The sequence below is a fragment of the Ascaphus truei genome, chromosome 3 (assembly GCF_040206685.1).
Source record: "Ascaphus truei isolate aAscTru1 chromosome 3, aAscTru1.hap1, whole genome shotgun sequence".
NCBI lineage: Eukaryota > Metazoa > Chordata > Amphibia > Anura > Ascaphidae > Ascaphus > Ascaphus truei.
The window spans coordinates 267,510,402-267,528,320 of record NC_134485.1 but is presented as its reverse complement, the minus strand read 5'-3'; the positions used below and the strand labels follow the sequence as shown (position 1 = coordinate 267,528,320).

The following is a 17,919-nucleotide window of genomic DNA, read 5'->3' as shown; positions in this document are numbered from 1 at the left end:
GTATTATTCTGTGTTCTAAGTGCTGCAACCCTTTCAATGCTAACTATTTTCATGCTTATCAATGTGTTCTGGCTCCTCTGGGGGGGAAAAAATTATATTTATAAACGCAACTGTAAGGATTTTATATTTAATGATTTACTTTTTTTTATTTTTTTTTTTCCATCGAACAGATGATTGAAACAATAAATTATAAGTGTGACCTTGTCAACTACAGCTATGGTGAAGCAACACACTGGCCAAATTCTGGGTATGTGTCTTAGAACTGTATTTCCAGCAAGGCTTCTAAACCAGATAAACTGGCAAAATCTGCAAACAAAGATTATCCTGCAGATGAATCAAACGTATTCTGTACAGAGCCCGATATACAAGTCTAGTAAAAATGCATTTCTCAAAACTGCAACTAGAGTAGGGTAGGTCCACATTCCGTCCTCCAGGACCATCAGCAGGCCAGGTTTTCAAGCTCTTTCAAATTTACACATTCAGTAATTGTCCTTGCTGTGAATTTGCTCAGTATTGAATGTGCTGCCCTGAAGAAATAAAAAAAGTCCGTTTTATAGCTCTTGAGGATGGAGCTTAAACCCTTTACTGGAGTTCACAGCAGCAACCTGTCTTGAATAAAAATAGGCCGACAAAGTGGATTTGTTTGCAGTCATAAGTAATTGGTAGTGGTCTGAAACGGTTCTTCCACTTTAAAGGCCGTGAGTGCCAAAACACACCACAAAGCCAGTTCTTAAAACGGAAAACCAGACCCAATGTCTTTGCTCAAATGAGGTTTGTTAATCCATTCTGCCCTCTTAAAACATCTGCAACTAAGAAATGTGCAGCGTGTATGGGGATACAATTTTTTTTTTTTAATTTATAAACAAAGATTTGCAAAAACAAATATTTTCTCTTAAGTGTAGCATTTTTATGACATGAGATGGATACCTTAAAGTAACATCGTTAGAAAAATAACATGGGTGTGTAAATATTATTAATCTAGATTGGCTCAGATAAAAATACCAATAATATTAATATTCCTCCTACCATTTTTGCCAGATCTGCAAAAAAATAAAATAAATGTCTACCTATTTTTATTAACCTGAGTTTACTGATAGAAATGTAGTCAACACATTTTCAGTAGCTTGTACTGGTACATGACCCGAATTTTCAAAGTAATTGGGGAAGTCTTCTTTATGGTTAGAAATAATAATAATAATTTTATAAAAAGCCAACACTTTACAGAATCCATGTCTCCTAATGATTTTATATACAAAAAAAAAAGCCCCAGTGCTACATCCAAATGTCAAACTATATCGTTAAATACTTATGTTTGTTTCCTCATAAGTATGGGTTATTTAGGAAAATGTAGTTAAGCTATATACTTGTCATTTGTATGCAGCATTGGGGCTTTTTGGTTTTTGTTTTATATACAGTCACACCAATAGCTCTCCTTTTGATACAAATATATATGATGTGTTGGGTTTAGAGCTTGCAGGGATTATGTGCATTTCCTAATGATTTTCCCAGACATTGTACCAGTGTCAGACTCTCGTTCAAACAGTATAAATTAAGATTGAGGGTGTGGACGTCCAAATGTTTTATTGAGGCTATTCGCCAAGCCGTGATAGCGGCTAGTTATAGTTTAATGCCATCACTGTTTAATGTATAACCCGTCATCTGGCACATTTAGCACTCTTGACTTTTACATCCTTCCAGTGAAAATAGTTTTGTCTGTGCAGGAGAATATGTGAAGCAATTAATGAAGCAGTGTGGAAAAACAACATCATATACGTTTCAAGTGCTGGCAATAACGGACCGTGCCTTTCTACTGTAGGCTGTCCAGGTGGAACTACTTCAAGTGTGATAGGTATGGTAACACATTTGAATGATCTACTGTAATCTGGAGTATTTTTCCCAGTTAATGAATGGGACAGTAGGTTTCTGCTTCAATTCCTGGGAACACAGAAACTTCAGGTAGTCTGAGGAAGAAATCAGGCCTGCATTCTAGTTGTATGTTCAGTGAAATGTGTTTTTGTAACCTTTCAATGTTCTTTAGGTGTGGGTGCCTATGTTTCACCAGACATGATGGTGGCAGAGTACTCCCTGCGGGAGAAGCTGCCTGCTAATCAGTATACCTGGTCATCTAGAGGTCCTAGGTATGTTTCTCTTCAAATATAAAATTGTATATTTATCGCCATAATATAAAATTCTGTTTCTGCCTCTCCTTTGGTACTTATGCTTGTTTTTAAATCTGACTTATTTTCTGTAATACTTTTCAAACTAGCTTCCTTGCCTCCTAAATTCACCCTATAGTCTTACCATTATACAAACATGGGAACCAAGACCGCTCTAATCTCCTGTCCCTTCCTTTGTATCGATTCAATTCCTTACAATTTACCCTTTGGAAATAAAGGTTTGTATTCAAGTGCAAAATTGCCCTATAACCGCAGAGCGTAAAGTGGGGGGCACACGCTGGATTTTTTTGGGCGGGCGCTAGCACAGGTCCTGCGCTCTTCCCCGAGGCATTTAAATGAAATGCTGGGGGTTTCGCGTGAGGCCTCTGCAACTCGCTTACCGGAGTTCCGCAGAGCTGCAAAGACACGTTACCATAGCACCTCGGCATCACTCATTTGTCTCCATGGCAGCGGGGGGACGTCGCGTTACCCCTCTGCGTCATTTGACGCCGCCTTACAAGGTGCAGGGGGGCGCAGCTCAAAAAGTTTGCGCTGCCCTATAATATGTTAAATGTTTCCCATAAACCTTGAAACGGGGAACTTGATTTCATCTTTTAGCGGAAGCTTTTAACTTGAATCCCTTTTTGTTTTTTACATGTCTTACTGTTGTTTTAGCTTCATGTATGGTAAACAAAAGCCTAATAATAAGCCTACCTGTCCTTTTCTGTGCCCCATGTTTACATCATTAGTAAGTTTAATTGAATTACCAGTTAAATAACATGTTCACGCTCTCTATTGTCTGATTATAGTACAGACGGAGCCCTGGGAGTCAGTATTAGTGCCCCAGGAGGAGCTATAGCTTCTGTGCCAAACTGGACGTTAAGGGGAACCCAGCTGATGAATGGAACATCCATGTCCTCTCCCAATGCTTGTGGAGGCATTGCACTAGTATTGTCAGGTAATGCTCACAAGAAATCGGTGCTTCCAGAGCCTTGGATCCCTTACATAGGACTATGGTGTTTTCTCGTGGTTTTACTGGTGTTTGCAACAGGAGCTTTGGGGGGGGGGGGGGGTAATTTTGTAGAGATGAGACAGATTATGGGGTGAAAACTTTGTGTGTGTGTATATATATATATATATATATATATATTTCTCCACAAGACTATGGTTTTGTATTAAATTAATATAGAAGTAGCATTGCTTAGGTAAATCTGCCTTGTTTATTGTTTTATTTTAACAAATGTATTATTTTATTTACTAGCCAGCACTTGGTTCTTTTGGTATAAATACAAAGTAATTATTTTAAATAAATGTAACGTGCCCAGTAAACTTTGAGCTGAAACAACTACAATTATGTTCTCCTATTTATAACTATTTGCCCATGTGTGTAATGTGCATCTGACATAACAGTATATATGTAACAGCAAAACATTACCAGTAAATCGCCAAATGAATCAGGAAATGCTGATAGTGTTGTTGTGCCAAAATCAATACTTAATACCTAATGCCTACATCAAGTGCGTAGGCTGCATCTGTCAATCAATTTTTACCCTTCGGAATTAAATGCATTTGTGTTAATTTAGGCCTCAAAGCTAATGGCGTCCACTACACTGTGCATTCAGTCAGGAGGGCATTGGAAAATACTGCCATGAAGGCTGAAAACATAGAAGTATTTGCCCAAGGACATGGGATTATTCAGGTACTATTTTTGTTTTTTTAAATGTTTAATTTTACCTGTTTCCTCACCCCAATGCTGCAGGGGTGGAGTCCTCGGAGGGGGTGGGAATAACTGGGATATATGGGTTTAAGTGTGCTAGGAGAAGGAAGCAAGTGAGGAAAGAGGTTGACTTTTTGGTGCTTGCTGTATGCTGTCTCTCACATTGATGCCAGACGCTTCTCCCTTTCTGTGGCCAAAAGAGGGAGTGAGAGGAGAGTGTCTGACATCTCCGTAAGAGACGCCACATGCGCAGCAGTTTCAAAGCGGTACCTTGCGACCCCACATGCCGGCACCAAGTAAAACGGCGATAAATCATCTCGCATATTGACTCATCGCGTTATGACTACAGCATCGGTACATTGCCCAACCCCACCACAAGGTTGTCACCCTCTGTTTCTTACTTTTCGTTTCTTTGTGAATGTGACAAACTCAAAAAGATGTGCAAAAGAAAAATACAATTTTGCAGGTGGCATCTCCAGTACAAATCCTAATTGATAAACCTGTATTTCTGTTTTACTGTAGTTTGCTCTTCTAAATATCTATTTTCTCCAAGGTAGGAAGAGTGCGAATTGACACCGAGAAGAGAAATAGGCACGAAATACTGTAGTACACAAATGTAATAAACAGTAGATATATAATATATATATTTTTTTACATAACACTTGTTTCACCTAAAGAGGTTATATTTACACTATTAGATGTGCCGATTTGAAACATTTTGTTTGCTATTCTAATTAGTAAGATTCTACTGTACATATTTTCAAATGATCTTTTGGTATACTTTTTTCCTTGCTAGGTTGACAAAGCCTATGACTACCTCATGCAGGATTCATCATTAATCAGCAACATAGGTTTTACAGTTACTGTTGGAAGCAATCGAGGAATTTACCTCCGGGATCCAGTCCAGATCGCTGCGCCCTCGGACCATGGTGTGGGCATCGAGCCAATGTTTCCAGAAAATACAGGTGAGCTTGATCCACTTTATAATCCACATACCGCTAATGACAGAGGAATCTACAACATGGTCTGCAACTAATTGCACCAGTGTGCAGTACAGTCACATTGTAATGGAAGGTTTAAATCTCAATCCTCTTAAGTAAAGTTTTCATTCTTTGCCCCAATTATGGAGGTGAGCATTTGCTGTCAAGAACATGCAATTTTCTCCATTATCCATATTGCTGCCAAAATAAATGAGTACTTTTGCCATTGCATATGCTTATTCCTTTTTTACAGTCTTACAATGCAACGTGCTTTTGTTTCTCTGGCAGAAAACACAGAGCGAATATCACTTCAGGTTCATTTAGCTCTGACGTCTAATGCACCCTGGGTTCAGTGTCCCAGTCACTTGGAGTTGATGAACCAATGTAGGCACGTAAACGTCCGTGTGGATCCACGTGGCCTAAGAGAAGGCGTGCATTACACAGAGGTATGCTGAAGTTCATAATCTTTCGTCACAATGTTTTCCTTGCACGCACCATTCAAGCAGTTTAAAATAAAATTCTAGAATTACAGAAGGCAACAATTCTTCTGTAACCGGAGATTTGAATGATTGGTAAGGCACCGGGTCATGATTAAACTATTGTAAAAATATCCCTTTTTCCTAAAGGAAATTTTTAATTTTTGTGAAACCATAAAGTGACACATTTGCATAGTTTGAAAAATTACATAATTTCATCTCTCAGCAGCAGAATAGGCTGCATTGCATTTTTTAAAATGTTTTTATTTTTTATTACCGGATTGCAGCAGGGGGTTTCCGGAAATTAACTCTAGGTAAGCTCTGGGGACACCCTGCTTTCAGAGATACTTACTTTCGTAGCGGTGCCGATATCACAGCCAGGGAACTGTATACCTAACAAAATGGCAGCTTTAAATGTCACGGGAGCCAATAGGAATATATGACGTCATCTGTTGCGGCTTCCTATTGGCCAGCGAAACCAGAACACTTAAACTGCACATGGATACTGGCAACACTATGGAGGCAAGTAACTCTGGAAGTAGGCTGTGGCAATCATCCCAGAGCTGAAATTAACAGCTGCAAGATTAGTCGGTGGTGTTTTTCCATTAACCTAAAACCAAAGTCCCTCTTTAGATCATGTCTTGTTTATATGTCACAAAAACAGTCTGGTTCTGGAAACCACCATGTCAATATCAAATAAGGTTTTGTTGTGTGGTCTGTGTTTTATGAATGGCCTGAATATCCTATTTCTGTTCTCTGTACATTCTCAGTGTGTGGTTTTGTTGTGCAGAGGATGGATATGGGAAACCAATTCAATGTCACTGGTGGGCAACTTTGGTGGAGGTAAAGCACTCAAAACACCTGTAAGGTTTGAGACATTTTCCTTGCTCAACTCTCAAAGAGAATTAATGTACCTGTGATGTGACGAAACTATAGGGTGTGAGTGAGGTAGCTGATTTGGGGATTTGTTGGGAAATATTTCTTAGAGGACTACATTTATTTTTGAATGCAAGGAAGCATACTGTGTACATGCATTTTTAATTTAGGGCTGAAGGAATGACTGTGTGTAAAGGCACTGATTGAAAGTAATGACATTGAGTTTAAAACAGGGGAACCTGGTTCAAATCTTGGGGTCGGCTTCTAGTGACCTTGGGCAAGTCACGGTATCTCCTTGTGCCTCAGGCACCAAAAACAGATTATAAACTCATTAGGGCCAGTGCGATTTTGTCTGTAAAAATCCTATGTTCAATGTTTAACGCACACTATATTGTAGTTGTGAAGTGCCTTGAGTCCCATTGGGAGAAAAGCGCTATATGAAACGGTTATTAATTTACTATATTCATGATTTTGTTCGTAGATTTGTGGCTATGATATAGCTGCACCCACATCCGGTCCGTTATTCAGAGTTCCTGTAACTGTTGTCATCCCAGCAAGGTAAGATATCTTGATAGTGTTTAATGTAAATACACCGGGGCAAACTAACAATTATGTATAAAGTGTTACCAATGCACACACCAGTAACTTGTTTTAATGTAAACCGTGTTGGTGTCACATCTAAAGCTGTTTAGCATGTTTAAGTGTAACTTCAGTGCCACATTTGCTGACAATGGTTTGTGAGGAATAGATGCTCTCCATAAAACTCCATTTCCTCCATGATGTGAACGTTTTGCCTAATTTTGAATTGGAATGCTGTTCTTTTATTAGACACCTGCCTGTCCGAGAAGAGGTTATTGGTTTCCAGTGTCTTGTCTAAATATATTCTTTTTATTATATATCATTTATTTTTATATAATTTTTTTTGTATACACACCGACTCTCCTGATTTGCTGCTTAAATCTCGTTCTTAAAAATCACCTTGTTTTGGCCACACCCATCCCCAGTGTGGGATGTGTTGTACAGTAAGCTGAGACTGCACATCTTATGCAGACATGAGCTTCTGTACCATCTTAGTTATGTATTGTATGTTCTTTAATTGTGGCAGTTTCATTATTAGGTTATCAATGTACAGTAATGCTCAGATTAACCAGCAGAAGGCCGTCTATCCTATGTCTATTCATTAAGATGTTTTTGTTTTCAGGCTTAGTGATGCTGCAATGTATAATGTCGAGTATAATGATGTACATTTCAAGTCTGGACAAATACAACGGCACTTTATTGAAGTTCCTCAGGGAGCTACATGGGCCGGTAAGTAACAGAATATCAGGTCTCAATTAAGTGAACCTTATTATATACTGTAATACTTTATTTTTTTAAATATTTTTTTTTCTGAGTGAGCCATGAATTTATGCGCTCATACAATATGTGCTCACAATGACATTGGTCAAAAACACCTTTAGCAGATAGTTAATATTCCAAAAATTGATACTAGTCTATGCTAAAAAAGAAAGTGTTGAGAGAGAATATTTTGTGGAAAGTATAGCACAGATCCTTACTGTTTTCTTTCTCATAGAGGTTACAATCACTTCATGTTCTTGTGACGTGTCCTCCAAGTTCGTTCTTCATGCAGTTCAATTGGTGAAACAAAAAGCCTACAGAAGCCATGAGTTCTACAAATTCTCTTCTCTGCCAGAAAAAGGATCTGTAACTGAAGCTTTTCCAGTATTAGTAAGTTCCTAAGAATGATGTAAGAAATGAATTGCTTTTGGTGACATTACCCAGAAACAAATGCTTGTTTTCTGTTTGTATCTACGTTGGGTTTGGGAATACAACCCCAAATTAGGTGGTTAGTCGCATCATGTTTTTCATATGAAAATTGACCTTGAGCAAAGTATAAATAATATCTAGGAGTTGCGACTTTGCACCTGAACATCGCATGATATATCAAATAAAAATGAAAACAATAAACTGTTAAATATTGATTGGGCTACAAGTTGGTTTACTTAGTTTATGTACAACAGTCCGTATGGCAGGGAAGTGGTGCTGTGGTCATGAAATGCTTTGTATGTAAAACAGGGCGTGGGGGGGGGGGTGCCTTTTTATTTTTCATGGTGAGGAGTGTTTAATGACCACAAACATGTTGCAAAGCTATTCGGTAGAAGTGGTACTATGAAAGGCGCTTTTCTGAGAACATAGATTGCAGTGCTGTTTGTTGTAATGTTCTTTGTTTTTTGGTTGCAGAGCGGCAAGACAATCGAATTTTGCATTGCACGTTGGTGGGCAAGTCTCAGTGATGTCAGCGTTAATTACTCCATTTCTTTCCATGGTCTTGCCTGTGGGATGCCGCAACTAAATATTGTAAGTGTTAATATTTGAGTGGAATTGTTTTTTCACCTGTAATGATTCTGTTTCCATTAACTTTTTTTTTTTTTTTTTTTTTATTGCAGAGCAAAGGTGGGGCTAAACCTATAAAATAAAGATTAGAAAAATTCTGTTACTCTGTTGTCGTCTAGCAGAGTTTAACATTGTACTTGTATGATTATTGGATTTCACGATTTTATGCAGCATAAAAAAGAGATAAATTGAAAGGATATATTGTATTGTGTTTTCTGTTGCTGTTAAGCATACACGGTTACACTACAACAGTATATATTCCTTGTAGAAATTCTGACATTTATAATTACCATCTATATCCTAGATAATGTTTAGATTTTTATTTATTTTTTTACAGCAAGGGGAGCATACTTGGTGGGAAATTGCACATGATCTTAAGATGTAATCGGAATAAAAGCTATATATAAAGGAAATAAAGCGAGCAACTACAGCTTGGTAAAGATTCAAAGTTAATGTAGTTCCTGAAACGTTTTTCCTACTTTTTGAGATTCACCTAGGCATGGTGGTAGGATTTTCATTATGACTAGCTTTTATGTTTGTATGGTGCCAACCTATTTGCAGTGCTTACTATGTGAGGGGAGGACTAAAACTTGTTCTTTTTGTTATAAAACGTTGAGACAAACTTCGACCAATAGGAAGGAGCTCAAAATCTAAAATGGTGGAGGCTGGAGACACAAAGAATAGTCTGTCCGTGTCCCATAAACTTCCGCTCTGAATATACGGTTCTAGAATGAAAGTAAAAGAATGAAGTCTGTAGAGAGTGTTGGATAGCCCGCCGTGAAAGGAGACAATCTGGTGGTGAGTCGTATAGAATTCCAGTGTTGTGGTGCAGCACAGGAATGTTGGAGGCAGGCGTGAGTAAGTAATGAGGGAGGTGTAGATCATGAGCTGAGTGTAGATTGCTCGTGAAAGAGTACTTGAAAACTAGGTTAAAAACAGTAGTACATAATGGTGTTATATAAAGCTTTTGTAGGTGAACACAAGTCTTTTCCACCCGATGGGCCGCAAGTATAGTGATTTGCGTAATGACGCAGCAGAGGAAGAGTGGTGACAGTGCAGGTGTGCTGTTATATCTGCTTTTGACATGTTAAGATTCAGATTGGGTTGGGGCAACCATGAGCTGAAAGACAGTTGGTGATACAAGACTGAAGATAATGGGAGAGGTCCGTGGTAGAAAGGTGGATTTGGGTATCATTAGCATAGAGGTGATCATAAATAAAGAATGACCAATGAAGAGATACATTGAGTAGTGGTCCTAGAATAGAGCCCTGGTGTATGCCAACTGTAAAAAAGCAATCCATGCAGTGTTGTGTTTAAAAAAAAAAATATTTAAAATAAAGGTTTGAAGCAGCCAGTCTCTACAGAGCTGAGCCCCTTTAATTTCAGCTTCCAGAGATACTTGCTTCCAAAGGAAGCTGTCGGTTTCTCAAAACTCCCTTGTCACATCGGCTAATAGGAATCTGCACCGGATGACTTAATGGCTTCCAATTGGCCCGTAGGGCCTGGGAACTTTGAAAAGCGGCCATAACATAAACCCTGGAGTGGCTACCGGCACCCACTACGGAGGCAAGTATCTCTGGAAACGGGGTCCTGGGAGCTGAAAGTAATTGTGAAGACCACCTGCTTCAATCATGTATGAGAAAAAACGTGGGGTGCGGGGGGGAGAGAGAAACTGCTTGGATTGTCTCTTTAAATGGGAGTCAAGAGTTGATTGGTCACTGATTTTTACCTTGATCATTGACTGGAAAAAATATATATCTATCACTTTCTCGCCTTCTGTAGATTTAGTACATATTAAAGCAGCAATATAACTTTCCACTTTATTTATTTATTTTTAATATGTAAAGCATGTGACAATGTAAAATTCTACTTTCTTACCTAATCTGACAATTGTGTAGCAATATTAAAGTTACCAAGTATCCAGATCACAGTAGGCAGGTATAGTCCTTTAGTTGGAAAAGTGTTGCTACAAAACTATTGTATTTAAGGGAGTAACAAAATAAGCTCTAAGCTACCTAAGGGTCAGACGTTTTAAATTTGTCTGTCCAAGAAGAACTGCTTTGAATTGGGATAAGTTGGTAGCCCTATTTCAGAGTGCATCTATTCTCTACATATACAAAGGGAGGTGGTACAGGAGGCACCATTGAAATCTCGCTGCAGTCCCTCGTACTTTTTAAAACACTGCTGCCTGCATAAAGAGTGCCCTGTAACGAGTACATCGGACAGATTAAAAGAGCGAGTGAAGGCACGTTATTACCCATAATATTTACAATTGATTAAAACCCACAGCGAGGTGGGTGTTTGAGACCATTACTGTGAAGGTTGCCCCATGACATCAGCCAGAGCCAACATTTCACACCAATAGATGCCTTCTCAAGGCAGTAAATCAGAAGCCTGCTTGAAGGTTGTTGATTAGCCTGTGCTGAGGTAGAAGATGGGTGTTCGGGTGGGTAATGTTGCGGTGGCACGTGAGCAGGGCAGATGTGAAGGGATCGGATTGAGTGCATGTTGTAGAGGGAATGAAAAGGGGAGACTACTTAATGTTTGTTTTTTACCCAAAATTCCCAAAACACCTTTTTTGAACTAAGAAATATACAACCGTTCTTAAAATATAATTTAGGCTTCATGCCGGGTAAAATAAAAAAAAATATTCCACGTAATATTTTGCTACAATGGTTTTAATGTATTAAACTGTAGCTACTCTTAGCCTGTGGTTTTAAAGATTATTTCTTATTTCTATATTGTTTTTTTATTATTTTATAGCATGCATCAGAAGGGATTGCTCGGTTTGATGTGCGGTCTACATTGAAGTATGAAGATCTGTCTCCGTCCATCAGTTTGAAAAATTGGGTGCAAACCGTAAGGTATTATACTTGTTTTTTAAGCTCTTTAAGAGCGCTCTTCTTGCCCTTCCCAACTGTGGTTTTCTGTATTTTTTTTTTTTGTTTCTTTTAAATCTAATGCTTCAGGTTAAAATGGCGCTCACCCCAGTGCAGTCTAAAAGTTCAACGCTAGAGATTAAAATCAAAAAAGTGCAGGAGACTTCTTCGTCAATAAACCGTGAGGTTAAAAATAAAATGGTGCATACAGATGTAGCAGCTCTTCCTGTTTGCGGTGCAGCGACCGGAAGTCAGCGAACATGCAGAGCGGTGGAAGGCGCTGCAGGGGTTTATTCCATTTAATAGGACTCCCGCAGCGTTAATCCTCCTGGCGTGGTCACAGGAACATGCGCGGCTCCGAAAACAGGAAGCGCTGCTACATCTGTATGTTATTGGGATTGACGGTTGTTTAAAAATAATTCAGTACTTGCAGTTTGCCGGGCTTTCATAACAGGGCTCAAATAATGTATGTGTTGGCTTATGCCTTTTAAAGAAGCAATGCAGGAGTAGAGAATGCTCCCACTATCGAGCACTGTGGGAATGTAATTGCCATGCTTTCTTTAAAGCAGCAACTCCCCCCAGAAGTGGCGATCCTGCTTTTCTGTCTTTTTTTTGTTACAGTTTGGAAGTAGGGGATCTCCTCTGGAACTGAATGCTTTAATTTCGGCTACTGGACCCACTGCTTCCCGAGATATTTAGCTCCTTAGGGGGTGCCGGTAGCAGCTTCGGCTGTGCGGAGGGGGCTATCAAAATGGTTGACGTCATCCCTTGCGGGCTTCCTATTGACCCAAGTGACCAGGAGCATTAAACCTGCAGAGCTGCTATCAGCACCCACTTTGGAGGGAAGGATCTCTGGGAACGGGGGCTCCCCAAAGCTGAAATTAATGCGGTACAGCTCCAGAGACCCCCTGCTTACCACCAAATTAAAAAAAATAAACCTGTTCTGCTGCTTTAAACTCCTATAATGTTAGTATCTTGACCTCTGAGCATATAGTGCTCCTTAATTTTGTTTTTTGTTTAGGTGCACATTCCATATGAGCAGATGAGTAAATTTTGGGCCGAAAATTCTGATATAGAATAAGCCCCTTAGTGCTAATGTTTTTTTTTGGACTTTACCTAACTTTCGACTGCACTAATTCCATGTTGACTGCTTGATATTTTAGACAAGTAATATTGCAAACGTGTTAGAACTGAGCCACGGATTATAAAAAATAAAATGACGCAAGAACAATTTTTTTTTTGAAGTGAAACTTCCTTAGTGGCGCCTCATTCGTGATGGGGCAAAAAAGAATTGTGGAGACAGAAATGAAACGGATGTGACGTCAGTGCTGGCAGTTGAGGCCGGGCTGTGTTCTGGCTCAGCCCGACCCCAACACTGACATCACACCCGCTCCACAAATCAGATGCGGCGGCGGCGGCGATAGCCGCCGGCGTCGCTCCTAACGGCCGCTGCTCCCCCCACATGGCTGATGACATATGCGGCGGCGGCGGCGGTAGCCGCCGGCGCCGCTCCTAACGGCCGCCATTCCCCCCGCACATCCGCTGCCAAGCCGCGCATGCTCAGTAATCATGGGGACTGGAGCAAAGCCACGCATGCGCAGAAGCGGTTGGCAGCGGCGCCGTTTCCCGCCCGCTGCCACGGCTGTAAACATGTGTTGCCGTTCCCCGCCTGCTGCCCGGGACAGCAGAGACCGCCCGACCGGGACAGCAGAGACCGCCCGACCGGGACAGCCCCCCCCCCCCCCCCCCCCTTTCCTAACCCGAATGGGACCTCCCTCCCAGCCCACACATGTGCCCGCCTAACTTCCACTACCGCTGCCATGCCGCGCATGCGCAGAAGCGGCTGGCAGCGGCGCCATTCAGCCCTCCAGTGACGCGGGCGTTTGCGGCCCCCCCAGGAAGCGGTGGTACAAAAACCCGGGCGCAACCCGCGCGGACCCCCCCGGACCCCCCACACACTGACGGACCCCCCCGGACCCCCCACACACTGACGGACCCCCCCACACACTGACTGACCCCCCCCCGGACCCCCCCACACACTGACAGATCCCCCCAGACCCCCAAACACACTGACTGACCCCCCCAGACCCCCACACACACTGACTGACCCCCCCAGACCCCCACACACACTGACTGACCCCCCAAGACCCCCACACACACTGACTGACCCCCCCAGACCCCCACACACACTGACTGACCCCCCCAGACCCCCACACACACTGACTAACCCCCCAGACCCCCACACACACTGACTGAATCCCCCAGACCCCCACACACACTGACTGAACCCCCCAGACCCCCACACACACTGACAGACCCCCACACACACTGCCTGACCCCCCCAGACCCCCACACACACTGACTGACCCCCCCAGACCCCCAAACACACTGACTGACCACCCCAGACCCCCACACACACTGACTGGCCCCCCAGAGACCCACACACACTGACTGAACCCCCCAGACCCCCACACACACTGACTGACCCCCCCAGACCCCCACACACACTGACTGACCCCCCCCCAGACCCCCACACACACTGACTGACCCCCCCAGGCCCCCACACACACTGACTGACCCCCCTAGACCCCCACACACACTGACTGAACCCCCCAGACCCCCACACACACTGACTGAACCCCCCCGACCCCCACACACACTGACTGAACCCCCCAGACCCCCACACACACTGACTGAACCCCCCAGACCCCCACACACACACTGACAGACCCCCACACACACTGCCTGACCCCCCCAGACCCCCACACACACTGCCTGACCCCCCCAGACCCCCACACACACTGACCCCCCCAGAGCCCCACACACACTGACTGACCCCCCCAGACCCCCACACACTGACCCCCCAGACACCCACACACACTCACAGTCACACGCACACTCAGTCACACTCACACGCACAGTCACAAGTACACTCAGTCACACTCACACTCACAGTCAGACGCACTCAGTCACACTCACAGTCAGACGCACACGCACAGTCACACGCACATGCATAGTCACACGCACAGTCACACGCACACGCATAGTCACACGCATAGTCACACGCACAGTCACACGCACACGCTCAGTCACACGCACACTCTCAGTCACACGCACACTCTCAGTCACACGCACACTCTCAATCACACGCGCACTCTCAGTCACACGCACACTCTCAGTCACACGCACACTCTCAGTCACACGCACACTGTCACACGCGGAATTCACACTTGGTGCAAATAGCTAATACAGGGGATGTGTGCCGAGCATGCGCATTCTAAGTCAAATTTATTTGCGTTTTGTCATTGAGATTGTATTTTGATTTTTAATTAAAACATCACCAACACCAACACAAATACAATTTCTGTGACAAAAGTCAAAGAAGTTTCACTTACTATGCGCGTGCACAGCACACACAGCTTTTTTTTTTAAATCTAATGTCTGTACACTAATTTAGCGTTGCATGTGCCATTTACACTGAATTGTTGGCCATGTGGAAGCCGTGATAACAGCTATAGTGTCGTCACCAATGCCAATTCAGAAGGCCAAGTCTTCATCTCAGAACTTCCAGTTTATGCGGTTGCCTGGCATTGTCTAATAAAATCTTAAATATGTAATATTTCACTTCTCAAGATGGAAAAATAAGTTAATGTGCTTCATTTTTTTCTTTGTATGCAATGGCATACAACAGTTGTGTTTTTTAATTTTGTTAAATTATCTTGGCTAAAAATAAGACAGAACAGTTGATGGTTAAACATCTGCTGAAGGATAATTTTTTTTTTTTTTTTTTTATTGCAGGCCTGTCAGTGCCAAAACAAGACCTCTAGGATCCCGTGATATTTTGCCAAATAATCGACAATTATATGAGACCATTTTAACCTACAACTTTCACCAGGTGAGTGTCAATTGTTGACCTGGGAAATACATTGTGTTCAATTTACAGAATGTTGTTCAAAGTTCTAGTAGCTGTATTGGTCCTGGAGAAATAAATATTAATTATAAACAAAAACAGTACGGCCTGTGCATCATACAAAATGACACAACATATAGTGCAATACCTCAGTGCTTATCTGCTCATGAAAAAGGGTCATTTAGTTAAACCCTTTGGCCAAAAGGTTATAAGCCTGCAGCCACTTCACGGCATGCCCAATCTGCAGGTCCTAACATTACCTGGCATAATTCTCATGCACCTCATGTAATATTACTTATAAGTTGTGGTACCTTTCAGGGGACCAACATAACAGTTCATAATAGAGCTTTGTGAATCCCCGCAGGTTTCTTATTTTGGTGATGGTGGGTATGCATTTAAAATGGTAAAACAGGAAGTGGTATGTATACTTGGAGAAGAAGCCTATGATGTTTTCAAAGCTCTGTACACTACTATTTCATATATGAAGAACTAATATTGGTCCCTTTAATGTTGCAATTTACAGCTAATCTAATTTATGAAACAAACTGTAGATGTCATTTGCCACAGTAATGTGTATAGATAATGACTATGTTTTAGCTGTGTGATGTATGTTTTTAAAAGCCAAATCGCCAATTTGATTTTCACTCAAAAATAAATTGACTTATGTTTTCACTGGCGTAGCAATGCAGTGAGAGGCAGCTGCAGGGAAATGGATTGCTCAGGTGAATGTCGAAGCATTTTTACATCATATGATGTAATTGTCTGCAACGTTGTCCATGAAAGTAGATTCATTAGAAAGGCAGCTCACTGAGCAGAGTGCATTAAAATCCTTCTGGACCAAGACTAAAGGACTTAAAGCTGCAGCTGAGTTTTTTTTTTATTATTTATTTTTTTACTTCAATAGTTTTATGTGTGCAATCTCTAATTACCTAAAGAACTGTATAGCTGCCAGTCAATTCGTTCTCCCATGTATTGATAGGTCGAAATATGGTGACATAATTAGTGAAGGGATCTGTTTATATTCTGCTTGTCTGTCAGTGGAAGCTCATGAATATTCATGAGCAATCCTGCATTGACATGTGCTAGAGGGAGGGCAGGGCTGACAGAGGGGTGTGCCAGAGCTTGTGACAGGACATGAAGGGGCAGTGCCTTAGCAAATGGCTGTTAAAATAGAATACAAGAAAATTGGTCTTTCAAAGTTTTTTTTTTAAAAACAGAAAATGCTAAAAGTATTTTTTCTTACTACAGAATTGATTTATTAAAAAAAACACACATGCAGGATATTGACTGAACTGCAGCTTTAAGTATATACGTTGGACAAACAAATGGGGGATCTTTCAGTTCAACCAGAACCATAAATATAGTTTGAAAGATGTGTTGTGTAGATTATCTAGAAAAAATGTTTGTCTTCCAGGCAAACTGGGTGCCGGTGGGGTGGGGGGGGGGGGGGGGGAGAGGCACTTGCTTACAGAGGACCTCTTCCCCGCGGGGTGCTCGTGCGAGCAGGAGGGAGAGCAAGCAAACCAAAGCAAAAAGGTTTGTGCACCCCTGTAGTAGAGCATACTTTTTTTGTTTGTTTTTTAGAAAGACTTTCTAACAGTGTTTGGTGCTTATCCCATGTCATGTGACGAGACGTCAACACAAACTGCATAAAAATAGCATTTCTGTGAAAGATATTAACTGAAATGTGGTTATTTTGTTGTCTCCTAGCCAAAAAGTGGAGAAGTGACTCCCAGCTGTCCTTTACTCTGTGAATTGTTATATGAATCTGAATTTGACAGCCAGCTTTGGATCATCTTTGACCAGAACAAAAGACAGATGGGCTCAGGAGATGCCTACCCACACCAGGTACTGATTTGGTCACACTTCCATTACATACAGAATGGGACTTTACTTACTGTATATGTTCTCTCCTGTCGCTCCATGGTAGCGTATTACATGATAATAGCCTTCTCCCGACTAAAGGTAGAACACAGACTTCTGGTTTTGTTCACAACCTTAGAAGCCCCTTCTATGCCTGCTTCAGGTCTGTCTTGCGCTATAAGAGGACTATTTTTTTTTAAGAGTCCCTCTTTTCCTTTGGTGGGGAGTTCAACCACGGTCCGCCATCACGCCGCCCTACCGACGCCCTAGGAACTGCTCTGATGACCTGTCTATCGGTCTGAGGTGTCATCACAGCAGAACCATGCATCCAACTGGGTACAGAGAGGGCAGGCTCTCCTCCTCCCCACCACTATCCACAGAATTGGGTCACGTACCTTTATTGCCTTTGAAGTCAGAAGCAGAGAGCCCACACTCGTCGTCCCTGCTATAGCCATTTTACCACTCAATCTGCTGTGACCACCAGGCATCAGCAGTAAATGCTTTAGCCAGAAAGTGACAGTTGCCATTGGTTTTAATGGCTATTCCTGATTCATAGGACGTTGCAGAGACTCAAAGCCGAGGGCATAAATACTATACTAATGGCCACGGAGTGGCCAAGAAGATCCTGAAGAGATCCAGATCCAGAAGAGAGCTATAAGAAATGTCTG

The 17,919-nt window shown here is 42.0% G+C and overlaps 1 protein-coding gene across 3 annotated transcripts in view; it reads left to right on the top strand.

Annotated features, from left to right (window-relative positions):
- TPP2 (tripeptidyl peptidase 2) overlaps positions 1–17,919 on the top strand; it is a 58,421-nt gene that overhangs the window by 12,968 nt on the left and 27,534 nt on the right. For all 3 annotated transcript variants that reach the window (XM_075590755.1, XM_075590754.1, XM_075590756.1), the window contains exons 8-21: positions 171–247; positions 1,722–1,849; positions 2,039–2,138; positions 2,966–3,114; positions 3,740–3,855; positions 4,670–4,838; positions 5,142–5,299; positions 6,687–6,763; positions 7,407–7,513; positions 7,779–7,933; positions 8,447–8,563; positions 11,363–11,463; positions 15,277–15,373; positions 17,099–17,236. In XM_075590755.1, coding sequence (XP_075446870.1) covers positions 171–247; positions 1,722–1,849; positions 2,039–2,138; positions 2,966–3,114; positions 3,740–3,855; positions 4,670–4,838; positions 5,142–5,299; positions 6,687–6,763; positions 7,407–7,513; positions 7,779–7,933; positions 8,447–8,563; positions 11,363–11,463; positions 15,277–15,373; positions 17,099–17,236 — 1,689 coding nt within the window. The remainder of the gene's footprint in view (positions 1–170; positions 248–1,721; positions 1,850–2,038; positions 2,139–2,965; positions 3,115–3,739; positions 3,856–4,669; positions 4,839–5,141; positions 5,300–6,686; positions 6,764–7,406; positions 7,514–7,778; positions 7,934–8,446; positions 8,564–11,362; positions 11,464–15,276; positions 15,374–17,098; positions 17,237–17,919) is intronic.